This window comes from Hyaena hyaena, unplaced genomic scaffold (assembly GCF_003009895.1).
Source record: "Hyaena hyaena isolate Hyena2069 unplaced genomic scaffold, ASM300989v1 scaffold_426, whole genome shotgun sequence".
Taxonomy (NCBI): Eukaryota; Metazoa; Chordata; class Mammalia; order Carnivora; family Hyaenidae; genus Hyaena; species Hyaena hyaena.
In genome coordinates this window covers 6,242-32,397 of record NW_024081061.1, presented here as the reverse complement: position 1 = coordinate 32,397, position 26,156 = coordinate 6,242, and the positions used below count along the sequence as shown (strand labels likewise).

General features: G+C 48.9%; 1 protein-coding gene across 3 annotated transcripts in view; it reads left to right on the top strand.

Moving 5' to 3' along the window:
- SIL1 (SIL1 nucleotide exchange factor) overlaps positions 1-24,440 on the top strand; it is a 212,526-nt gene extending 188,086 nt beyond the window's left edge. For all 3 annotated transcript variants that reach the window (XM_039252730.1, XM_039252731.1, XM_039252732.1), the window contains 3 exons: positions 19,415-19,511; positions 19,964-20,128; positions 23,920-24,440. In XM_039252730.1, the coding sequence (XP_039108661.1) occupies positions 19,415-19,511; positions 19,964-20,128; positions 23,920-24,276 (619 nt within the window). In that variant the 3' untranslated portion in view covers positions 24,277-24,440. The remainder of the gene's footprint in view (positions 1-19,414; positions 19,512-19,963; positions 20,129-23,919) is intronic.
- Positions 24,441-26,156: the final 1,716 nt, after the last annotated feature.

Here is a 26,156-nt window from a genome sequence, read left to right as displayed (position 1 = left end):
ACTATTTTCTAATTAAATGCTGTAATAAAAGTAAGGAATAGAAGCTGCTGTTGGGTTTTGCGGTATTAGTCCTTGGCACCCTCATGGCCTATAACCTTTAATTGGTTTGAGTTTGGGGGTGGACCCAGCAGTTTGTACAGATCCCTTGAGCCAGGTAGGTTTTGAGGCATTATTCTTGAATACCATGGCCCAGGCTGTCTTAGAGTCTTGTTCTCCTTATGGGACTAAAGAAGTGCTTCTTTACGCCTAGTCACCAGTGTCCCAAGGTTGTCATCCTCCCTCCTGTTTTTGTTATCCTTTCTCTTCTCCTTCCCTGAGGACCCAGGAAGCATTTGCCCTGGATGTCCTGGACTCAGGGTTACCCTGAAGTTATCAGCATAGTCTCTTTTCTTCTGGGAGGGAGCAATAAACTCTTTTTTTTTTTTTTTTTTTTTACAAATAGTTTATTGTCAAATTAGTTTCTACATAACACTCAGTGCTCATCCCCAAAGTGCCCTCCTCCATGCCCATCCCCCCCTCCCCCCCACATCCATCAGTCCTCAGTTTTTGTCAGCATTCAAGAGTCTCTCATGGTTTGCCTCTCTCCCTTTCCCCCACCATTTCCGCCCTTCTTCTCCCCCTTGTTCCTCCGTCAAGTTCCTCCTAATCCTCCTATACGTGCAAACATATGATATTTGTCCTTCTCTGCCTGACTTATTTCGCTCAGCATAACACCCTCAAGGTCCATCCATGTTGCTACACATGGCCAGATTTCATTGTTTCTCATTGCCATGTAGTATTCCATGGTATAGATAAACCACATCTTCTTGATCCATTCATCTGTTGATGGACACTTAGGCTCTTTCCATGTTTTAGCTATTGTGGAGAGTGCTGCTATGAACATTGGGGTCCATGTGCTCCTATGCCTCAGCATTTCTGTATCCCTTGGGTAAATTCCTAGCAGTGCTATTGCTGGGTCATAAGGGAGTTCTATTGTTAGTTTCCTGAGGAACCTCCACACTGTTTTCCAGAGGGCTGTACCAGTTTACATTCCCACCAACAGTGTAGGAGGGTGCCCGTTTCTCCACATCCTCGCCAGCATCTAGAGTTCTCTGATTGGGAGCAATAAACTTTTGATTCGGATACTATTTTGATGTTTGTGGTTTGTCCAAGTACAGTAATTTTGAAGGGGGGAAAAGGGTTAGTTGCCTTTTGAACTGTTTCTCTGGGTTTAAAAAAATACTTTGATTTAGTTTGTGGCTTAAGAAAAGTTGTTTGAGCTCAGTTTGAGGTTTATAGTTACTGAGGTTAACTCCAGGTTTTGGTTGGTATTTGGTTCCAGTGTGTACTCACGAAAGGCAGAGGCAGAGTGAGAGGTGGGAACTTTCTTGTCCCTGGGGCTCTCAGCAGCAGCAATAAATTGTGATGTGTGTGGAGCAGGAATAGAGCCAGCTCAAAGAGCTCTGGACCAGAGGACCCATCCGTGGGCAGGCTGTTTTTCAGCCTGCCTGGAAGTTCTTACATCTGGACCCAGCATGGCTGGACTGAAGCAGACCTTCAAAAGTAGCTCTGGAGTACCAGGCAGAGCTAGGGCATTTAGCTACTCCACATGGGAGCTGAGCTTCATTTCCCTCCATTCCTAGACAAGGCCTCAGTGGCACAAAGACCTTGGTAGCCCCATGTTGGCCAGCATCACTGATAAGAGCAGGCTCCAGGTTGATAGTGAAGGTGACAGATTCACCAGAATGTACACAACTTGAGAATGGAAGCCTAGAGATGCCTCTCTTGGGTCTTGCTCCTGAGGGTCCCCATGATCTCCTGTCTCTAGGTGGTCTTGGAACAGAGAGACCTCCTGAATGTGTTTTAGCTCTGTGTGGCCTGACAGAGGTCTGAGTTCCAAGTGTCCCTTCCAAAGGGAAGCCGCTTTAATAAGTAGCCAGAGATGGGATGCCTGGGTGGCTCAGTCGGTTAAATGTCCGACTTCGGCTCAGGTCATGATGTCTTGGTTCGTGGGTTCGAGCCCTGTGTCGGGCTCTGTGCTGACAGCCAGCCTGGAGTCTGTTTCAGATTCTGTGTCTCCCCCTCTCTCTGACCTTCCTCTACTCACGCTGTCTCTCTCTCTCTCTCTCTCTCTCTCAGAAATAAATTAAAAAAAAAAAAAAAAAAAAAAAGTAGCCAGAGAGACAACTGAAGGTGTTGTCTGGAGCCCAAGGAGGGAGTTAGAGAAATGTGAAGGAATGAGCCCCACAGGTGAGGAAGGCCAGGGATCTCTCTTCCTTTAAGCCACGTGAGAGGGAGAGCCTCACAATAAGCCCTTGGTGCTAAGGGCTGAGCAAGTAAGTGGTGGCTTTGAAAGCAGTAGGGATGAGGTAGGTTTTTTATTTCTATACCTAAAACACCTGCTTTCCCTCTGCAGGAGGTAGGGGGATTCTTCGAATAGAGAGCCACACTGTGGAACCATTGTTGTGAATGGAAGTGGTTCTGGGCTGAGCCTTATCCCCATCCTTCTGTCTTTAACATATTGCTGAGCTGCGATTTCCAGGTTGGGGAGAGTTTATTTTTCATAGTTGATGCTATGGGAAGGAGATTCAAGTTAGTGGGTGCAAATAGCTTCCAAGAAGTTGATTGCCTGGGGCTTTATGCTTTAGTACTATGTGGGTTTCCTAAGTATGGGCCTATTTGGTGTCCACATGGCTCTGTACTTGGTTAGGCCTTGGGGACAATCTCACAGGATGCACTGCTATTAAAGGGACAAGCAGCAGGGCCTTTAGAACCTTCAAATTTTAGAGGGTCAGACTGGTTCTGTGCAAGCAGAGCCCTGGTCTGACTGTTACATACCTGGCCTGACCCTCAGTCTAGCTCTAAACAACCAATTATCACTGAGTGTCATGGCTTGAGGTGGTATAAAACAGTGTGGTGAGCTGTGAAGGCTCTTGCTTTATGCTGTTTTTGGTTTCTTAACACATTATTCTATCATCCACCATTTATAAAATACTTCCTTTCTTGGGGCGTCTGGGTGGCTTAGTCGGTTAAGCGTCCGACTTTCGCTTAGGTCATGATGTCTTGGTTCGTGGGTTCGAGCCCCGCGTCGGGCTCTGTGCTGACTGCCAGCTCGGAGCCTGGAGCCTGTTTCAGTCTGTGACTCCCTCTCTCTCTGACCCTCCCCTGCTCACGCTGTCTCTCTCTCTCCTAGAAATAAATAAAAATATTAAAAAAAAAAAAAAAAACTTCCTTTCTTTTGGGAGTCTCTTCAGCAGAACCATGTGGTCAGGTAAGGGTGTTCTTGTTTCTTTGCCATCTCCCATTCCCGGTTACGGCTATATGACATAGACCAGCTAGCCACTTGTAGTGACACTTCCATGTGTACAGTGATTGGTCCAGGGATGGGCATGTGACACAGGCAGAGCCAGTAGAAGTCCTGCTGTAAAATTCTGAACCTTTTGAGAACTCTTTTTTTTTTTAATGTTTATGTATTTATTTTGAGAGAGAGAAAACAAATGAATGAATGAATTAATGAATGAGCGAATCCCAAGCAGATTTCACGTGTCAGCCCAGAGCCTGACTCAGGGCTTGATCTTAGGAACCATGAGACCATGACCTGAGCCAAAATCAAGTCAGATGTGTAACCACCTGAGCCACCCAGGCACCCCAAGGGGGAGAACTCTTAATGCTGGGATCGATGTGTTGAGGGGATGAGTCTTATCTGCGCCTGGAGGAAGCACCTACATCCAGAGAGGGAAGCAAAGTCTAATAAATGCAGCCTGAGAGGACCCTTGCACATTACTTGAGCCTCTGGTCCCAGTTTGGCTTTTACTGTTTTCATCCTTCTTCATGATGCAATCCAGCAAAATATCTTTTTCTCTTAGATAAGTCTGAATTCAGTTTAATTCTAGACAGCTCATGTGATGGCTAGGGAAGCTGCTTTCTTGGTGGAACTCTGTGCCCAACACTGTGCTTCACACATACTGGGTGTTCACTTCCTGTTTTTTCTGTGGACAAGTGCACCCTCATCCTCTGCCATCCTCTGTCTCCCAGTTTGCCTCTTGGTATCTGTAAATCTTGTCATTGATGCATGCATTTTTCATCTCCTTCCTCTGCTTCTGCAGAGATAAATACAATCTGTCAGTCTTGCTTTGCAGGGGCCTTGCCAAACATCCCAGTGGTGGGGAGTTTATCAGTATACCTCAGGTGGCCATCTTCCACATGTAGACAGAGGATCACACTCACGGGGCACAACACTGTTCACAGCCACAGGTCTGATTATGTCCCTCCAAAATCAGCTGTTCCTTTGTGCCCAGCTTGAGTTGGTACTGAATTTATTGTACCTGCAACATCAGGGCAGTGTTATAGATTCCTTGCCCACTGCTTCTTTCCCAGGCTGCTTGTGCCAGCTGCAGGGCCCTTGTGAGGCTGTTAGGTGTCTCTCTGTGGCAGATTCATTGTTCCATATTTTTATTTAATTACTTACTTTTACAGCTCTTAGAATAAATCTAATTATCCATCTGTTATGCTACATTATGCCACTGCAGTTCATACAATTCTTTCTCATTGTATGATATTTGTCAACTTGACCTTGCCCTCTTCCAGTGTTTGTGCTCCTCTGTGTGGCTCTGTGCCACCTCCTCAGTGGATTCCCAGCATATCAATCTATCAGGGCCCCCAGGCAGAGCTGACTGTGAATGGCTTTTAGCTGGAGCAAAGGTTGGTGTTGCTTGGAGCACTGCAGAGGTAGAGAGCAGCTAAGGAGCCTTCTCTGGTACCGTGCTGACCTGACATAGGCCTGGAAAGTTGGATTGATATTAGAGGTCCGGAAAAGAAGACAGAAGTTCTAGCCTAGGGTTTCTGGTCTTTAGCCAGAGGACTGTTGTCAAGGAGAACAGCCAGGATAGGTCAGACAGAAAAGAGATGACTGTGGCCACCTGTGGATATGTCTCTTACCATCATCCCACCATGGCTGTCAAGGGGTGGCTAACATTAGGATTGAGTTAGGGCTGATCTTAGACATAGCAGAGGTGGGCGTTACATACTGCAGGTTGATTTCAGGAACCATGTAGAGGATCCTGGTTCCCAAATCTTTTTTTCCCCTTCCTGTTGCTGCCTAAAATTCTATTAATGCCATTGGGAATTACTTTCTTGTTTTTTTAATACATCTCTTTGTGGGCAAATGCAGATCCTCCCGGGAGAGGTACCACAGGGGTCATGGAACACTTTTGCTGTATTCTTTTTCTCAAGCAGGCAGATGTGTGGCAGTGGAGTCACATGAGGTAGTTGTTGAGGGAATCCTACTAAAGGGGGTAGGAAAGAGAAGGCAAAGTTTAGAATTTGGCTGGAGTGTGCTTTCTTTGAACCTCTGGAGTAGGTAAGATGCTCAGAAAGGGAAAGAGATCATATGTACTATCCATCCATACATCCAGGTACAGAATGAGCAGCCCCAACAGGGCAGCAGCACCGAGCCAGCCTTGTCCTTTTAGGCAGTTCCTGCTTAGCTGAGGATGGGTTTGGGGCTAGACCATGGAAAGTAAGGCCACCAATGAACAGATACCAAATCATAGTCCATGTACTTGAGAGAGTTGACAATTGGGCAAGGGAAATACACTGACCAAATCTGATGAGTGCGATGAAGGAGAAAGGGGGTCTCTGGAATGCAAGCAGAGACCTGATGCGAGTCAGGTGGTTTCTCAGAGGAAATGTTTGGAGTGAGACTTGGAGGCATAAGAACTAGCCTGGTGAAGATGGGGACAGAAATGAGGAGGGTGGGGAAAGGGCCCTCGAGGCAGAAGCAATAGAGAGCATGGCACATATGAGTGAAGGAATTCATTTGGGAAAGGGAGGCCCGTTTTTGGTCCTGTCATAAGTTCATTTCCAGCAGATTCTTGAATGGAAGCATTGAGGCTTCTACTGTTATTGTTTCCAAAGCATGGCCCCCTGGGGATCAGTAGGGAAGGACCCATAGGCTTTCTTGAATGAAGGCACTTGGTCAGAGATTGCGTATTCTATGGTCTCATCTACCTGGGGCAGGGTCTGCTAAGCTAGGCTGAGGACTCCTCCTCCCTCCCACCACCTCCGTTTCAACCCTGCTTCTGGCTCAAACCCACATTAAAGGCCTTCCAGCTTGGATGTGGGCCCAGGTTGGAGCTCATTACAGCCTGGTAGCCAGGCCCTCCGTTTTCCCTTCCAGGTTAAGACTTGGCAGGCATCAAAGACTGCCAGGAACACCCCACAGGCCTTCTCCCTTAATGATCTCTCTCCTGCCCTCCGTCTGCATGGCCTCCCTAGCCAAGCTTTGCTCGCCAGAGCCTCTGGTAACTTTTTGCAAGTGTTTCTTCATTCCAACAAACAGAATTCAGTGACTAATTGCTGGTATTTTTTTTTTTCCCTCAAGACTCTATTTATATAGGCTGTCATGTTGGGGGTGGGGAAAAGCAGGCTTTAGTCTTGGGAGGACTGCTGTTTCCTGCTACTTCCATCATTAGACAGAGGCCCGTTTGGCATTGATGTCCACACTTTGTCTTTATTCTTGTATTTTTTTTGTCGTTTCGACATTTGGTTCTTTGAACATCTAACATCCCTTTTATGCTTCTCATCTCCCACAGAAGATTGTTGTATTTTGTCCCCCACCTAAGCTGCGTTTTCCTTTTGTCAGATTTCTCACTTTCTTCTTTATTGTATTTTGATCAGTGTGGCCATGTAGGTCTGGGTTTTATTGGGAGCTTTTCATCTTGGCAGTGGCCCTCAGGGCTTGGGTCTTCTTGAAAAGCCAAGCTCTGCCTCAGGCCCCTGAAGCAAGCCATTCCTGGCACACGCTACAGAGTGCAGTTCTCAAATTTAGGCATGCAGTAGAAGCAACAAGATTTAGCCAGGATTTGTTAAAATACAGATTGCCAGGCCCCTCCCCTAAAGCTTCTGATGAGGTAACTCTAGACTGAGGTCTGAGAACTTATTGCACACTGGTTCCCAGGTATTGCTGGTACTGGTGCTGGTCCAGAGACCACACTTTGAAAACCACTATTTTGGTTTCATTCCTCCTTTACTTTGAGCCAGAGCATCCTAGTCTCTGTCCTAGGCCCTAGAGAGGGGAGAATAGCCGGAGACCAAGTTCCCTTTTCTCCATACTGGGTCCAGCTCTCCAAAATTAGTTGATGACAGCTGTTGGCAGTGGCATCATGATATTTAAACACTTTTACAGTGATTTCACTGCCCTAAGTCATTTGATACAGCAGAACCTTTGGTTAAGTAGCAGAGCTTCTTGAGTTAAACTCAGATAAATGAAGAACTCTTTTTGGCTAGTAGTTTGTGCTGTGCCTCCAGTTGATTCCGGGTCTCTTTGGTCCTATTCTTGAGCTTTCAGGACAACTGCCACTTACTACGTCACTATGTGACCTTGGGAAAAAGTACTTAACTTTCTGTAACTTAGTTTATTGATGAGTAAAATGGGGGTAAAAATATTATCTGCCTCCTAGAGTTGTTTTGAGGATTATGTGACTCAACATATGAGAAATCCTTGAGAGCTATTAAATGACCGCCCTCCAGAATCCATTCTCCTTCGGACTGTGAGGGGCTGCCCCTAGTTATGCATTTCTGTTACCACAGGGGGCCCAAGAGAATGTCCCACCACACACCACACAGACAGTATTCCTGGCCATTAGGACAGGGCTCCATCAGTCTGGAAAGGCATTGTCTCTGTCCCCTGTCCTGACGGAACTGGCCAGTGGATGGAATTTGCCTCCAGGTGTGGAAGATGACGCTGTAGCTGATGGGTTGGGTGAGTGTGAGAAGCTGAAGACCAGAAGGCGAGGCCCCAGGAGAGCAACCCATATCGCCTCACGTCCCCCTAGGGAGCTGATGCAGTGAGGCCCCCGCAGCAGCAGCCCTGCCATGGCCTTTCCTGACTTAGTTAGGACCGAGGAGAAGCTAAGTCTGCCTTTTCGGTGTTTTTCTCTCTTCCTGCCCCTCCTTCACTGTGTGATGGCGCATTGATAGAAGTAGGTGAGATTTTAAGTAGAAGGCTGGTCCTAATAATGTTAATATTATTGAACCTACTGAAAATAATGGGCCAGGAACTGTACCATTTGATATTTCAGTTAATCCTCCCAGTAGTCTTATGAAATAATCCTCACTTTACAGATGAGGAGACGTGGGCAAACAAAGGTTAATTAGGTCTGTCTGGCTCCAGTACCCATGGTCTTTACTGCTGTGTCTCCTTAGACCCTATCCTGATGTTTCCCTCCGGGGTGCCATTGTCCCCCTCCCATGGGTGCTTAGCCTTGGTCTGTTCCCAGGATCCTTTGCCCCTCAGCTCACTGTCCAGAGTCCAGGCCTGTGCATGTTCTTTACGTACCTTTGTATCTTCCATAGAATTTAACACAAAGCCTTATACAGAGGGTGGCCATATGTTGCATTCATGCTGCTTGTTCCATTGCAGTAATTAATAGTGCCTCTTTTCACTCTGAAAGTGTCCTAGTTTGCACAATAAATTATGTGGTCACTCTGCTTACACATGACCGGTTCTCCCAACCTAGGGGCAGTAGCATTTTATTAGAGGACCCTGAAAGACAGAATTATCTTTAAGACTCAAAGAAATAAATCCCACATGGTAAAATTTGAAGCCCTTTTATAGCCCAGCGAGCAAGAGGATTTAGACAGAGGTTCTGCACAGCACTCCACAAACTTACCACGAAGAACTACTTTTCAGACCAGACTTTAGGCCTGTGAAGGTCACCAAGCTGGTTGCAGATTTAGCAGAGCAGAAGTCCTGCTGTGGCTTCATGGAAGTGTCTGAGAAGGAAGGCCAGAAAAAGGGAAGGAGTGCCAAAATGCTTTTGCTTTTCTACCTCTCATAGGCAGAAGCCTAGAGAATTTGACTATCCTCAGCACCTTAGTTTTCCTGCAGGAAAGAGCTAGCTAGGGCTGGCCCTTTCCACAGTGCTGAATTCAAGCCTGGTGGGAGCCTGGGCTCCAGGTCCCATTGCTGGGAGTTCTCACCTCAGGCTCTACCCCTCCCCCCTAATACTTTAGATGTGAAACCACACCCCTCCCCAACCCCCAGGCCTTGGTTTGTGCAAGTCACATTCCAGCCTGTGTCCTTGCCCCATTTGCAGGCAGCTGAAAACTGCTGTGCATATGTTGGTTCACACTTGAACTGGTTTAATGTTTTTTCTTTTAATCTGCAATCTAAAATTCAGCCAGACAGGCTTTAACGAGCACTAAATCGACAAGCCTTTTGTTTCCCATGCTATTCAAGCCGTAGAGATTTTGTATTTGATTCAGCAACAATTGCTGTATCTTAAACAAACCATTTACGTTTTGACATTAACTATTTTATGAGTGTAACTTTTTTGTTGGCATTAGAATGGTTCCAGCAGAAGGCCTTTTAACGATTTATTAGGAGATGAGTTTAAAGGGTGTGTGGAAGGTGATTCTTAAGATTTTCTTTGGGGGGCAGGGAGAAGACTTTTATCTGAATGCATTTGGGTAATACCATACAGACTTTTAGATGTTTTCCTCCTGTCTTAATGACTTTTGATCTGACCTGGAAGGTCATTCTTCCAGGGCACCTTCCTGGTCAAACCCTCCGTTTTTCACATATCACCTGGTATTGGCCTCTTTTGCATAGTGACTTGTTTAATAAAGTGCCTCTCTGCATGTCTCTGTTAGTGTTAGTTTTGTCTAATAGGGGCAAGAACTATTTTCATTCTTTGCTCTGGCCCCAAGATGCTTAGCTGAGGACCCTTTGCCCCCTGGGCCCTATCAGGATTTGTCTACCAACTGTCGACAGACAGCCTCAGTCAGACAGATAGCATACGCGCAAAAGAAACCATCCATCATTCTGTCTCCAGAAGCTGAGAGTAACTGGAGTTTTTCTCCAGTTCTTAAATTTCTCCACAGAGTGGGAAATCTTTGCTTTCCTTTTAGATTCCCCGTTCTAGTGCCTGGTGACTTAGGCCAAAGGGCAACAAGGTCAGACCTCCCAGTTTTGTTCCTGCATCAGGGGAAAGCTCTGTGCTATCCTTTTTCAGTTTGTTTATTCTTTTTTGAAAAAGAGAGAGAACATGATGTGGGTGGGGCAGAGAGAGAAAGAATCCAAGCAGGCTCTGCACTGCCAGCTCAGAACCCCATGTAGGGCTCAAAACCACAAACTGCGAGATCATGACCTGAGCCAAAATCAAGAGTCGGACACTTAACCAGCTGAGCCAGACAGGTGCCTCTGCTCTCGGTCCTTCTTGACCTGAAGTCCTGAGCCTGACCTGGGAGTCAGCAGTCCTGCCCATTCCACCCAGTTTTCTCTTCTGTGACATTGTGATAGAAGTGGCTACGGGCAGGAAACCCATGCTCGTTGGAGCCTGGGGATGAGCCACAGGAAATGGAGCTGGCCTAGGAAGCCCTCCGGATTCACCTCCATGGAAAACCAGGAGCCCGGGTGCTACACTTGCCTCTCAGAACTATAACTGATTGTTCATAAAGATCTTTCCAAATATCAATGATGCAAAATATTCGAATGGTTTACCATATTGTTCACCATATTTAAACTGTCAGAAACCTTAAATATCTGAGCAGAACCTCAGCAAACAAAGGATATTTTGGGGACTTGTTATGTATGTTGCACAGCAGAGAGATTTGTAGTCTATATGACTTCCAAATCCTGTAAATGAAGCATTTCACTGTTGTCATTTTCAGCTATAGACAGTCCCACGATTGTTGCCTTTTCTTTTGCTATTAAGAGATGGTTCTGTATGTCAATTATTCCTCAATAAAACTGCAAAAAAAAAAAAAAGGCTTATTCATAAACATTTCTGCAGTTTGTGGCAAAAGCAAAATAGGCCTTGCTTGATTCTATTGGCTCTGATTAAGGAGAGGAGGAGGTTGGAGGGAAAGGTGAGTGATTGCCCCGCTCGCACCTCTGAGCCCTTGAGAGCAAGATCTGAGTGACTAAGGAAGTTCCTTCCTGAGCCACAAAGGGCCTCTTGAGAAGGTGTATTGCCCACAGCTTGGAATGAAGATTGGCTAGGTGATTTCCCTGCAGCCCTCTTACCCTGTGGATCTTGCTTCCTCTGGTCCCCCCAGCACCTCTGGGGAATGGAAATAGTTGTACCACCAGCTGGTTGGTATGGATGACCTCAGGTGACATCCTCCCAGTGTTCTCTCATAAACTTGATAAATCTCACTGAGTAAAAAATCTCCCGTATGCTTTAGCCTAAATTTTCTTCTGCTTAACCTTGTTACTCCTACCTTGCCTCCCTCAGTTGCCTGAGAGAATTACTGGGAGGCATTTGTTGAATAATTATACGCCACAGATTATTTCTCTTTAGCTCTCTGTCTTGCATGTTCCCCACCCTGTGGCCTCCCTTTAGCCAGCTCTAATTAGCTTCTTTGATCCTTTCTCCCAATCTCTCCCTCTAGCTTGTTAATTACCTTTCTTCCCCCATGAGTTCTTTCTCCTCTAGTTTTGTCCCTCTAGCCAGAGAAGCCAAGAAGGATAATCTGGGGCCACTCAGTGGGAGGTGGTGGGACTTTGTCTCCAATCACAGGTAGCCCCTCCTACTTTTGAGAAGCCTGAAAACCCAGGCACTCCTTCTTAGCAGGAAAGTAAAAATAGTAATTTTCATTAAATAGTATAATACATTATTATAAAACAACTGTTAGTTGAATACTTGGTACTTGCCAGGAATTGGGCTCATCTCCTTACATATTACCATATTTCATCCCAACAATCCCCAAGGGACAAATATTACTAATCCCTGTTTACAGAGACAGAAACTAAAGTCTAAAGAAGTTTTAAGTAATTTGTTCAAGTCATACAACTTGGAAACACTGGAAGTGGGACTTGAACCCAGTTATTTCTGATGTCAAAGCTGCTTTCATTCACTAGATTTCTAACTGAGTTGGGGCTTTTGGTGAAACAAAAGCCTATCATTGGCCCTTATTTTACCAAAGAACATGCAGACTAATCATGGGATAAGATGTCAGCTATTTACTCTCAGTGTGGAAGAGGCTTTCTGGATTGAGATTATAAAACCGGTGCCGAAGCAAGTTGATAAAGTGCTGTGGGTCTTGATGCATCTGAGTAGCTGCAAGTCTCCTTGAGTGGAAAACAAGATTCTGATAAGTTCTTGATTTGCTTTAATTCCTAACTCTCTTTTCTGATATTTCATCTCTCAGAAGATAAAGGGAGCCATAAGGAAAACGGCCTTGCTGAAATTGTATTCTTTTTTAAAAATTTATTTATTTATTTAGAGAGAGAGAGAGAGTGAGTGAGCACGGGAAAGGGGCAGAGAGAGAAGGAGAGAGAGAGAATCCCAGGCAGGCTCCATGCTATCAGCTTGAGCTTGACATGGGGCTCGATCTCACAAACTGTGAGAATCTTGATCTTGATCTGAGCTGAGATCAAGAGTCAGACCCTTCACCTACTGAGGAGCGCCCTTCACTGAAATTCTGAGCAACAAAAAGGATCTATCTAGTGAAGTGAAAGTGTTGGAATTCTTAGCAGAAAGTGATTATGTTTGGAGAAGCCTAGGGAAATGCACAACTCTCTGTGTTTCGAGGAAGGCAGATTGTAGAAGGCCCAGGGAAAAATAGGATGTTTGGGCAAGAGTTTTGATAGGGAGGATGAGTCAGTCTGAGAAATGAAATGTGCTCAGTACAGTCCCAGGTGATTACTGCAGGAAATAAGAGAGGAGCCACCTGTAGGCCAAAACAGTACATGAAGAAGCAGTTAGAGAGCTTTTGTATAAGCGATGAAAAAGGGTAAACAAATAGTGAAGGGTGTAAAGCTCTGACCATACTGTAAGGAATACCACAGGGGTGAGACCTGGGATGCCAAGAAGAGAGGGACCTGCCCAAGCCGTTAGCGTTCACAGTGAGAACTGTGGCATCAGCCCCCTGGTTTGGCAGATGACTCAATGTGGCAGGTGACATAGGGCACTCCCAGCCTCCCTTCTAGTTCTGTTCCACCTCTGGCTTCTCTTTTAAGGACATTGGTCTTCCTGCCAGAAGGAGTCAAACGTGGTTCAGAGAAACTTGAGTGTGAAGAAGGAGGGAAAGAGTTGGCTGGCTTCTCCAAATGAGTTAGGATCTGAAAAATCAAATGATCTTACAAATGGTTCATTGTCCACAACAGTCTTCATTGTGTTGATGTGCCAAAGATCTCTTGTCAGACTCTGTCCTGTCCAACCTGTGTTGAGATTCTTATTTGAGGACAATGGGGGCAGATGACACAGATCAGTAAGGCTAATGAACACGTTGGATACATGACAGAATGAGGATCCCTAAGTATGGTGTGACATGCTAGGATGAATGGCTTGGGTGGCAAAGTGACATTTTAAATCTCGTTACTGAATTTTTAATTTTACAAAAACCCATATTGGTTTTAAAACATATGTCTTACCACCCAGAGACAAATATATGCCGTCATACTACCCATGCCCTTTGTAACTTGCTTTTGGCCTTCTCTACATAGGTTTAGGACTATGTTGGGGAACCCTTGGCTCCTCATGTGGACAGCTTTCAGAGACTGGATCTAAGGCAGGTCCACTATGAGTCAGGTCTGTGACACTACTGCCAGAAAACTTACATGTGGCCTGAGGCATTAGTTGCACAATTGTTGACTGTTTATGAATGGGTCTGGTGATAATCCTACCCTTCCCCAGTGTCCAGATGAAACGTGTGAGGGGGCCAGGGTGGTTCCCATCATCCCCATTGTGGTATTAGTCTCATGTTACCAGCTGGATGTTTGGGTTCTCTTGAGGCCTTCATTTTCATGTGGCATTTATTTTTTTGATTTTTATTCAAGTTGGTAATTGTCCGTATCTTGATTGACTAATTGATTGCTTAACCCCATTAATCCCTAGATGGCAAGCTAGTATAGATCCCTAATGAACTGCCTATTTCAAGATTACACATCCTGCAAATCTTGTGTTTCGCAGATGATCAAGGGCACATGCTAGGGCACAGACAAGGTGAGGCCAGCAGAGAAGGAATCTTTCTCTCTGGGCAGGAAGGTGAGCATGTACCACTTCATCAGGCAGGATCGCAAATGATTAAGCCTGACCACATAACATACTCCCCTGAGATATGCTTCCTTTCCACACTGCCTAGAATCTTCTCAGGGAGTATTTCAGAACAGTGGTACTTTTTTACTCTCTTATTAAGAGAATGAAAAAGAAATTATTCTGCTTATAAATTTGTGAGGACTCCTGAGAGAGCATATAGCCCAGTGTGCCCAAGTGACCAGTGGTCATGCCTAGACTCTAGGTTTGGACTGGGACTCTGAAAGACACAGCTCTGCTTTGGGGATTTCACCTAAATGTTTACTCATCCCCATCTAACCAGTCAATCTAACCCTCATTTCCCTTTCAGGAACTCTGCCTTTTCCAGTGATCCAAACTCCCTTTTCAGCCCTTGTTTTTCCAGTTTACCTCAAGCAGGATCTCTGTGTATTTTCTGTTTCAATGCACACACCCCTGATGAGAGTGCGAGCATGTGGAAGAAGGGCAGAGAGACAGAAAGAGAAAATCCCAACCAGGTGCCACACTATCAGTGCAGAGCCCAGTGTGGAGCTTCAACTCATAAACTGTGAGATCATCACCTGATCCAAAATCAAGTCAGATGCTCAACAGACTAGGCCACTCAAGCACCCCAAGTTTCTAATAATTTTTGAACAAGGCCCTCACATTTCCATTCTGCACTGGCCCTGAAAATTATATAGTGAGTCCTGAGTGCCAGAGAGGGAGAAGGGCAGCTTCCGGACCTGAGGTGCGCAATGGTCTCATGGGCCCAATGGCCGGACTTGGCGATACATCCCTGGATCAGCTCTACCACCTTCCCCCCGCTGCTCCCACCCCCAACACTTGCTCCGCTTTAGTTAGCTAAAATATGATCTCTGACCCTTGGCAGATTGCCTGTAGCAGTCGCCCTGACCCAAACTGTTTGGTTTCTGCAAATGCAATCATTTCCTTCCTGTGATCTCCCCCCAGCCCCACCCAAGATTTACAAAGTAGCAGCTGCTGCCATCCCTCTGCACACAGACAGCTGACTTGCCTGCTGATTGTGAACATCCCAGTAATCCAAGTGCTAATGGTATTTATTCAGTCCAGCCAGTTTAGCTCTGAACAAGGTTTAGTCTCATTTATCTCATCAGAGACGAGCTACGTCCTTAATATCCTTCTGTTGACTTTGAGCTCACCAGCGTCACTATGTCACTGAGAGGCATGCCAGGCCCCTGCCCTTTTAACTCAGTCAAATCTATAACTGTCAGGACACATACCTTCCATCCAGCAAGAACCACCTTGCCTCCTCATCCCCTGCATGAGCCACAGCTCTAGTCCTAAATCTATATGCTAAGAGATGAGGCCGGCATATACGTGCCCCGGCCATCTGTGTTCTTGAGGGCATGGTCTGAGCTCTCTTTGCAGCAAACCCAGTGTAATTTACTCTTGTAGTCATACTGCATTGGCTAGTGTATTGGCTTTCATTACCTATTGTACCTTTAACACAGGTAGTTTTTAGCTCTGCCTCATAGGTGAGGAAACTGAAATGAAAGGACTTGGCCAAGGTCATGGGCCATTGTTCACAGGCTTCCCACCAAGGGCTCTCCAGGTCCTGGTCCTGGCACATCCCCTAACCTCACTCAGCTATTTTGGGGGCATTTCATGTCCCAGAGCACATAGTAATGAACATTCAGAGCCCAAGGCTGAGCTGCTGGGGGAGAGAGAGGTTCTGAGAGCATGCTGGTCTCTGCTTCTCCAAAGTAGATTGCTCAAGAAACTGTCTTGCCCAGGTCTCCTGCCCCAGCCTGGATAGACAGAGTGTCTTTGGAAACACAGACTTTATATTCCCCACCTTCACTCTCCTGTGTTCCTTGGCTCCTCTACTGGACATTACTAAAAAGCTGTTTTCTGAGGGTATTATATGGACCCCCTGAAGTGTCTACGGCACCACTGAAGTCTGGGGTAGGGCCCAGAGTTAGCATGGGCTCCTTCATTTAAGTTGGTCAGGAGAAGAGGCCCAGCCCTATGGAGGCCACCCTCAGCCACAGGCCCATTCTTAGCCCATGGTCCTGCTCTACTTACCCAGGTTCTTCAGGATTCTGTTGCAGGTGAAAAAGTAGGTTTATGGCCTTATGAGAGTGATTTCATCAAGTGACAAAGACATCAGGCTTTTTTTCCCTATGGTTTATTTCTGTGTGAGCTCTATCCTGTCCTCCCCTGATGGGCTTCTCTCCATGGGGGTGGGATGGGACCCGCCTGCTATCATCATGACCGTAGGTGCTCCTGGTTTATAGCAGCCTATCTTACGGAGAAGGAAACTTCCCCTTTTTGTCCTCACTCTAGTGTAGACTGAGGGCTCTGATTGTCCAGTCCTGGGTGACCCACAGAAGCCATGGTGATGGCAGGCTCTGATGGATCATGGACCCGTACTCGATCCACAAGCCCTTCTTTGGGGTCTAGGGGGTTGAGACCCTCCCCATTGGGACTGTAAGGAGTGAGCGAGGCAGCAGTGTCTCAGAGGAAAGGAGAGTGAACAGTGACTGTACTGAGGGGTGGGAAAGAAGTGATGCTGCTCATGATAGAGGCACACGCTACATACCCAGAGCCAACCTGACCTGGGAGCGGTAAACCGTACCTGGCTTACAGTGTTGTCCCATCTCAGCTCTTGTCCCCAGGGCCAGTGCCCTTTCTGGTGTCTGTGTGCCTGGAAGGAGCTTGTTACTAACTCTTACCTTGGGTGCAGTATTTGCTGAGGAAGCAGAAGCAGGAGCAGGCTCTGCTTGCTAGGCAGGTTCTGGGTCCTGCATTGCCCCTCCTCCGACCCAGCCAGCGGGTCTCCTTGGCACTACAGGCAGCATGGCCTCCTGACTTGCACTGGTGCTCCTTGTCAGCTGCACCTCTTGGCCCCATTTTCCATGACTTCTCAGGGCAGCTTTCCACCGAATGGTGTCGCCTCTCCACATACACTCCTCGTGTTCCCTGAGCACTTGCCCTTCCTCCTGTCCACAGCGATCCTTCACCTGAACTTCAGCCTCCTGCAGTGCCTCTTCTCCAGTGCAGCTCTCCTGGCTCTCCCAGCCCAGACCTTCCTGTTCTTTCTCTAATCCCCCAGTGCTACTTGGTCATTTATTCATTCTTTGAGGTCTGGTGGTGTGGCCTCATATGTGTGGATCCTAGCTTGTTCGGTGGCAGAGATCAGGCTGAGCTTCCCCCAAAGACCTGCCCTGCATTTGGGGCTTCTCTGTGCAACTGGCTAGCAATGGCTGGCCCCTGCATCTTTCCTGTGACAGGGTGCAGTCTGGCCCTCTGCACCTTACATCGGGGCTCCTGTGGACATGGAGTACCAGGAGATCCCTATCTCTTACGGGCTTCTGGCATCTTTGCTCCTAGTCAGCCAGCTGTTGTTCCATTTGGAGGATCCCAGGGATCTGCCTACATGGCATGAGCCCTCCACTTTTTACCCTGGTACTTCTCTCCCCTTCTAACGATTCAGACCTGGGTGAGCACAGTTCCCCTTTCCCCCAACACTGCTTCGTGTTCGTGACAGGGCTGTTACTCCTGCTGGTGCCCAGGTGGGTTCCTGTACTCCGCATGCTCAAGTGAGTCTCCTTAGACTGCCCCCCTTGTCTTCTGGAGTTGGCCAGGGAATTATCTCATCTCTGAGTCTTGTTCTCAGCAGATCTGTAGACCAGGACCAAGCCCCATGTGCTTTCTTTGGAGGGCCTTGTCCCCATTGCTCAGTGTGCTCCCCCTGATGCACCCTCTGAGGCTGATGTGATGTTGGGTCTCACAGCCCCTGCTTCCTTTGGAGGCAGTATTTGATGTTTGCGTGAATTTCTCAGTGTAGTCGTCTTTTCCGAGAAAAGACCCTGCCTGTTGCGGGTGAGTGTTCCTCAGGCACATGATGGCAAAGACAGTCCTAATTAGCTCATGCTTTCATGAAGCAGCTGCTTTTCTCAAGTTGGGGGAGCAGAGGGCAGGGGAGAGGCTCAGCTCCCAGGGTCCCTGTGCATTGGTGCCCACCTGCCTGTCTGGAGAGGAGCTGTCAGCTTCCTTTCCCCAGAGACCCTGGCCCATCTCCAGGCTGCTCCTCAGACCCACCAATGGAGTTGCAGTGGGACAGGCTAGCACCCACCCTGTACATCCTTTCTGGATGAGAAGATGCAGAGGGACTCAGGCACCTCCTCCCATTTACAGCCAGAAAACTGGCTCAGCTTGCTAAGTTGTCTTTGAAACTTGAAGCTAGTGCCTGGTAGCAATGGAGGGTGGGCCACTGAGGCCTTGCTTGGGCCCCATTACCATGCCTCTGGGCCACCTTTGACAGAGCACCTGCTGTGTGGCAGACCCTCTTCCTGCAAGCAGCAGTGTGAGCTGTCTTGTTAAATTCCTCCCATTTCCTCTGGGTTTCAGACCCTGCCTCATTCTGCAAGATGCCATGAAGGCCCCTTGCTGAAGTTGGGGGTTAGGAGGAACAGATGCTTTTGGGGTCTCCAAGGAGCTGATGGCCACGCTAAAGTGAAGGAGCCAGAGCTGAGAAGAGACTTGGTGCCCTTTGTGGGCTGTCTGGGTGAGCACGAGAGCCACTCTGTGACCTCTGGCCTGGCCTCTCCCCCTCCTGCTGGTTTTGAGCTTTTTAGGAGCCTGCCACCTTTCTTCTCTGAGGCCTCCTAAGTGGTTGGTGAGGGAGCCTTTGACTACACAGGTCCCTGAGGGCCTAACTACACAGGTCCCTGTGTTTGGCATTATTCCCTAATTGATCACTAATTTAATCTTAGAAAGCAAGAGGTTCCCAGACATTATCCCCTGCCTGGCACCCTGCCCTATGGAGGTCTCAACAGCCAGGCTCCTATCCTTCAGTGCCCGAATGTTTGAACCTCATCACTCTTTCTCCAGCCCAGAACAGGGAGAGTGTTTTAGTGTTCCTTTGTGTTGGTTGATACAGTCTTGGTTGTGCACATGTATTTATTCATTCTTGCCCTATTTTCCTGGGCCCCGTGACATAGGCTCTATACTGAGGGGTACTGTAACTGTACAGTTACAGTAGCTGCTCTCACAGTGGGGAGGCATCTAGGTTGGCCCTGTTTTAGGATATACTCAGGTAAGAGGCTCCTTGGATCTCATTCATTCTCCATGTCTTCATCCCACAAGCATTGACTACATGTGGTCTGTGTGCTCCATCCAGGAGAGGAAAGATGAATGGGGAGGCCAGTGCGGCTCCCAGCAATTTTCGTCATAGGCCTTTGTACCGGGTGGATGTTTAGCATTTTGCCTGTTTCCTCAGCTGAGTTCTAGCTTGTCCCAAGGGGGAACACTCCCTTGTGCACCTTTCTTCCCCCAGGGTATGGCTATATGTTAGCATCTCCCTAACCACCCAGATCCCTGGGGACAACAGTGGAGTTCCCCCAACTTGGTGAGTAGATGCAATGTCATGCTGTCCTATGCTTTCCCCTCAGCAATCCAAAGGTCCAAGTAGAGGCCATCGAGGGGGGAGCCCTCCAGAAGCTGCTGGTCATCCTGGCTACGGAGCAGCCTCTCACTGCAAAGAAGAAGGTGTGTTTCTGCTCTGTTCCTTCTGCTCAGCCCCCAGCACACCTGTGGAGCCTGAAAGGCATGGGTCTCTTTCCAAGCTCTACATGTCACCCTTGGGACCTGAGTGGTCATTCACTGGGTGGCATAGGGGGAGAGGTCCCACTCACCCAAAGCAGCATGGCAGGCTGCCAAGCCGTCTGGAAGCCTAGGTTCAGCTCCTGTGATTAGTTTCAGGTGCCACCCTCTGGCTTCAGTCTTTGCCCTCTGTTTGTCCACTGGGTGATGTTAAAGGCTTCCTGGCCTGGCCTCTCTTCTGGCTTTCACAGACCTGTGTTTTGGGGTGTAGCTGCCCTTGTGGGTGGTGGGTGGACCAGGAAGAATGGAGGTCGGGGTGGGGTAGTTGGTGCATCTCTGGCTGCCTCTGCCGGGCCTTAGGGCAGGGCCAGCTCTGCATGGCTCCTCACTCTCTGCAGGTCCTGTTTGCGCTGTGCTCCCTCCTGCGACACTTCCCCTACGCCCAGCAGCAGTTCCTGAAACTCGGGGGGCTGCAGGTCCTGAGGAGTCTGGTACAGGCAAAGGGCACAGAGGTGCTGGCTGTGCGTGTGGTCACTCTGCTTTATGACCTGGTCACTGAAAAGGTGAGTGCTTGGACGTGTCGTGCCTCCCCCTACGTTGCTTCTGGCCATTTGACCCCCGCCGCCTCCCACATGTCTTCCATCCTCATGGCAGTGAGCCTAAGAAGATGTGCCAGACTGTTCTGGGCAGATGGGGATGCTGTGTGTCCCTGAACCAGAATTTCTGAGACCTCAGGAAGGGTGTCCTGCGGAAAGTGACTGTTAAATTGAAACCTGAGGGCTGGTGAGGAGGATCAGAGATGGGGGCACTGACAGTGCAGGCAGAGGGCTCAGCATGATGCAAGGCCAGAAATGGCCTGGGTCAGCCCTCCATGGAATGAAAGGTCATTTGGCTAAAGCCTAGGGTGGGGGCGATGAGGAGTGGGTGGGCTGGAGCAGCTTTGTCTGGAGCCCTTGGAGCAGCCAGAACACCAATTAGCCAGAGGCTGGAATGATGCTGACTCTTGATTCTAGAAACCTGGAGGTGCCTCCTCTGGGAGCTTTGGCTCCGGGCAAGGGCCCAGCCTGGGATCCCCTGCTGTTGCCACCTGGGAGGAGACTTGGTTGCCCAACTTTGGTCTTTGTGAACCTGAAGAGTATCTTAATTAAGGCAACATAAAACCAGCCAGGTCTGGATTCTTAATTCAGCAGCTGCAGAGAGCGCTAGCAGGGCTTTCTCAGCTGCCTCTCTTGAGCCACACTCTCCAAGAACAGCCAACTGCGGATTCAGGAAGCAGAGCTGGGCAGCCACTGGAACCACTGCTGAGTGTTGGAGGCTCAGAGGCCCAGCCTGCCTCCCTGCCTTAGACTGAGGCTCAGAGTTATCTGTTGCTGCTTCTTGGTCAGTTAGTTGCTGTTGTGTGCTCACTCTCTGGCATCTCTGTCTCTCTAGGCTTGCCTTGTCTCTCATTCTGTTTGCCTGCCCCACCCCCTGTCTCTGTCTCTTTCTCTCTCTGTCTCTCTCTCTCCCTCTCCCTCCCTCTCTCTTCAAGCTGCAGAAACCCATAACAGCAGGCAGCCATGTGGTGCTCACATCCAATTAATAAGGCCTGGGCACAGCTGACTTCCTGGAGAGGGGCCAGCGAGCCTGGAGAAAGGACCTGCACGTTGGCTTGACCTTTCCCAGGAGAAACTCACCTCTTTGCTCTGGTGTATTGGGTATCTCTTTGCTGCCCCCACTCCCAGTGTGGCGGCTGCTGTGACATCGGTGTATCCCCAGAGCTCACCTTGAGGCTTTGGGGTGCTGTGAACGCTGGGGAGAGACTGGTGTCTCTGCAGACAGTACAGAGACACCGTCTATGGGGTGGGAGGAAGAGGGTGGTGGGGGAGTTGCAGCAGCCAGAGAGCTTAGTGCACATGTCAGCCACACTATGCTTGAGGCAGTGGGGGCTTATCTGTTCTTGTGGTTCCTTAGAAAGAATGAAGAGGAGCGCCTGGGTGGCTCAGTCGGTTAAGCGTCTGACTTCGGCTCAGGTCATGATCTCATGGTTCGTGGGTTGGAGCCCCACATCGGGCTCTGCTGACAGCTAGCTTAGAGCCTGGAGCCTGCTTCAGATTCTGTACTCCTGTCTCTGACCCTCCCCTGCTTACGCTGTCTCTCTCCCTCTCTCTCAGAAATAAATAAAACATTTAAAAAATTTTTAAAAAAAGAATGAATGAATGAAGAACTAATCAGACTGGAGCTCCATCCAGAGCTGTCTGAGGTGGAGGCATGTCAGGTTGTTATTTGAGGTGCCCCACACCTTGAGGGTGGTATTGTGGCAAAGTAGAAGCTGAAATGCAGATTTCCCATGGAGAGTGAACCGCCTTTTAGATTACTACTTCTGCAGAGTGAGATGCTGGCCAGTGGCTGTGAATCCACGTCCATTCCATGCCTCCGTGGAACTGAGGGGACACAGCGATGACCCACTCACCGCTTCCTGCCATGGGTGGTGACTGGATGTCTGCTCTGCCCAGTGTTCTCCCAGGTCCATGGTCTCGTCTCTCTTGGTGCTTTTGGACAGGCTTTTGTCAGAGTATTACCTGGAGCCTGTGGGCTGCAGAGGCTTACAAGTGGGGTGCTCTGATCTGGGGAGTCAGGGGAGGCACTGAGACCTGAGGAATGAGTTCTGGAGTTTGGGTTGGGTGGGAGTGCATCTCCAAGCTGCACCTTAAAGGCTCTGGGGTACATTTAGTGTGACAGGTACATGAAAAAGGGCGGATGTGGCGACAAGGCCAAGTGTAGGTTGGGGTGGACCCTGCAAGTCATTGTAGTCCTAGGGAAGGGATTTAGTCTTTATCATCAGAAATGCTCAATGGTGAAGGGTTTGGGGCTGGGCAGCAGTCTGCCATCAGAGGGCTGGGGGTAGTAGGTTGGGAGCAGGAGGCACTGGACTGATGAACTGCAGTGAGAAGCAAGGCACATGGGGCGGAGGCAGAGGGCTGGGAGGACTGGGATGTTCGAGAGGGTGGGGTCAGTTAGGAAAGGACTACCAAGTCCTCTCATCCTTTTCTGTTATAAGAAGTTGATCCCTGCCCCTCCCTGCTTCCTCCACCAGCTACCGTGGACCCAAGCCCATCTGGTGGTGCGCTGTGGCCCCTGGTCTCTCCTGGGCTTTCCTCTTGCCTTCTCTGTCGCCTGCATGCCTCATTCTCACCTGGACTTAGAGCAGACATTCATTCTTTCTTCTTGCAGGGACTTTTAGTACAGCCAGGAAGGGACATCTGCCCCCTGCCGACCCTCCACCTCTGCATAGCCTTCCTCTGACATTTGAAATAAGCTAGAAACACAGGTTTCAGGGGTTTCCAGACTCTGGCATCTTGGCGAGGTTGGTTCACACCACTTTCTGCTAGTGGGCCTGGGTTTCTGTACTTTACAGCCCTTGGCCAAGCATGTGACTTTCTGCCCAAATTTTTCTCAACTCCCCAGGCCCTTGGCATAAAGGCCATGTTCTTTGGAGGGACAGCCAGAGATTGTGTGTTCTGGGCCTCAGCCTGACCCTCACCCCCCATGGACCAGAACAACCTGCCATTCTTGAAGCAGGCCTGTTGTTATGACTTTCCTGTGTGTGGACCCTCCATCTCATCCATGTGGACAGCTCCCACTTAGCCTCATGACTCGGGAAAATGCCATCGTCTGTGCCCTGTGTCCTAACTTCTTTGAGGGAGTGGATCTAGTGGTGGTGAGGACGGCACTGTACATACCACCGTATGTACACTGCTTCAGGTGTAGATGGTGTGGTTCTACTTGATATCACAGCTCACATTGCTGGGTGTGCTGTGTGCTGCTCACTGGCTGCATGTGTGTTCACTACCCCCGTGAGTTGCCCCCAACAGTCCTGAGGGGGGTCATGTCATCTCCACATAAGAGATGATGCAGCACCAGCCTAAGGCCATTTGGCTGTCCGTGGTGGAGCAGGAATTTGAACCCAGACTGTCTGCCTCCACACTGTACTGCTGAACTAAATTTAGCATGCTGTTTAGGAAATACTCAGTTAATTTTTATTCTTCTGCTAGACACTGAGGGCCCTAGCCCTTGAGGGCTAGGATGCTGTCTCTATCTTAGTTTCTCTGCACGTTGCACAGTTGTTTTTGATGAATGGATGGATGATGGACAGACAGATGGCCATAGGGATAGATGGGTGGGGGAGCTCGTGTGACATCATGAATCCAGCTGATCTTCTCCCATGTTGGGCTTTGGAGGCACAAAAGGATGGAGGCAGATGGGGTGGACTCATGGTCAGCCACATGCCTTCCTGTCTGAAGGGCAGAGCTGACTGCTGTCTGTGTGTTCTCTCCCCAACCCTGTCCCTGGTGTGTGGCCACGCGGATGGCAGATGTTTGCAGAGGAGGAGGCCGAGCTGACCCGGGAGACGTCCCCAGAGAAGCTGCAGCAGTATCGCCAGGTGCACCTCCTGCCGGGCCTGCGGGAGCAGGGCTGGTGCGAGATCACTGCCCACCTCCTGGCCCTCCCTGAACATGATGCCCGTGAAAAGGTGCTACAAACTCTGGGCGCCCTCCTGGCCACCTGCCGGGACCGCTATCGTCAGGACCCCCAGCTCAGCAGGACACTGGTCAGCCTTCAGGCTGAGTACCAGGCCCTGGCCACCCTGGAGCTTCAAGATGGCGAGGATGAGGGATACTTTCGGGAACTGCTGGGCTCTATCAACAGCTTGCTGAAGGAGCTGAGATGAGATTCCTCCCTAACACCTGGACTGGACTGGGGCGCTGGTGAGGCTCATGGGCACCAGCTTGGGTGGGCTCTTCAGGGATACCAGGCAGGAGGGAGGACTTCCCTACTTGGGGCCTGGGGATCATCTGGGCAGTGCTGGCTTGGCCATTAAATGGAGGCATGAGGTCCATTGTCTGTTTTGTGTCTCTCTAGACGACACAGTCCTTTTTTTTTTTTTTAAAAAAGTTTATTGTCAAATTAGTTTCTACATAACACTCAGTGCTCATCCCCAAAGTGCCCTCCTCCATGCCCATCCCCCCTCCCCCCCACATCCATCAGTCCTCAGTTTTTGTCAGCATTCAAGAGTCTCTCATGGTTTGCCTCTCTCCCTTTCCCCCACCATTTCCGCCCTTCTTCTCCCCCTTGGTCCTCCGTCAAGTTCCTCCTAATCCTCCTATACGTGCAAACATATGTTATTTGTCCTTCTCTGCCTGACTTATTTCGCTCAGCATAACACCCTCAAGGTCCATCCATGTTGCTACACATGGCCAGATTTCATTGTTTCTCATTGCCATGTAGTATTCCATGGTATAGATAAACCACATCTTCTTGATCCATTCTTCTGTTGATGGACACTTAGGCTCTTTCCATGTTTTAGCTATTGTGGAGAGTGCTGCTATGAACATTGGGGTACATGTGCTCCTATGCCTCAGCATTTCTGTATCCCTTGGGTAAATTCCTAGCAGTGCTATTGTTGGGTCATAAGGGAGTTCTATTGTTAGTTTCCTGAGGAACCTCCACACTGTTTTCCAGAGGGGCTGTACCAGTTTACATTCCCACCAACAGTGTAGGAGGGTGCCCGTTTCTCCACATCCTCGCCAGCATCTAGAGTTCTCTGATTTGCTCATTTTAGCCACTCTGACTGGCGTGAGGTGGTATCTCAGTGTGGTTTTGATTTGTATTTCCCTGATGAGGAGGGATGCTGAGCATCGTTTCATGTGTCTGTTGGCCATCTGGATGTCCTCTTTGGAGAAGTGTCTGTTCATGTCTTCTGCCCATTTCTTTACTGGGTTGTTTGTTTTTCGGGCGTGTAGTTTGGTGAGTTCCTTATAGATTCTGGATATTAACCCTTTATCTGATATGTCATTTGCAACTATCTTTTCCCATTCCGTTGGTTGCCTATTAATTTTCTGGGTTGTTTCCTTGGCTGTGCAGAAGCTTTTAATCTTTATGAGGTCCCAACAGTTTATTTTTGCTCTTGATTCCCTTGCTTTTGGGGATGTTAGACGACACAGTCCTGTGCGTTGGGGGGCTTTGTCTGGGAGCTCCCTAGGGCAGTTAGGCAAGTTGCTGGGTGACAGCCCCCTCAGGGACCCCTGATGACAGGCTGAGGGTTAGCCCACAGCATCCAGTAATAGACCCCATAGGAAGGGTCTGGTCTCAGGAGTTAGAAAACCCTGCCTGGGACCTAGCTCTTTAACAACCCATAGCTCTGTGACCTTGGGAAGTCATTTACCTTACCCTGAGCCTGTTTCCTCAACTGTCACAGGGGAGTGCCATTAAGTGAGAGATAACATGCATAAAGCATTCACCAGCATCTGGCATCCAAGGTCGTTCTTTCCCTCACACAGCTCTGAGGGAAGGTCTGGAGATCATCTCACAGACCCTGTACCCTGTTCCCAGGTACTGCCTTTGAGGCCACTGGGAGTGGTGGAAGCTGGAGTGTGTGTCAGCCCAGGCATCTTGTGGGCTAGGCCGGAGCAATCGGTGCTGGGATCTGGGTGGTGGAAGGACTCGAGGTGGCTTGTGGCCATCAGGAAGCCCTTGGGTGTGTAGGCCTTACTCTCGGAGAGGAGTGATGTCGCTAAAGCTAGAAGTGTGGCCCACCTGATAGGGCAGAGG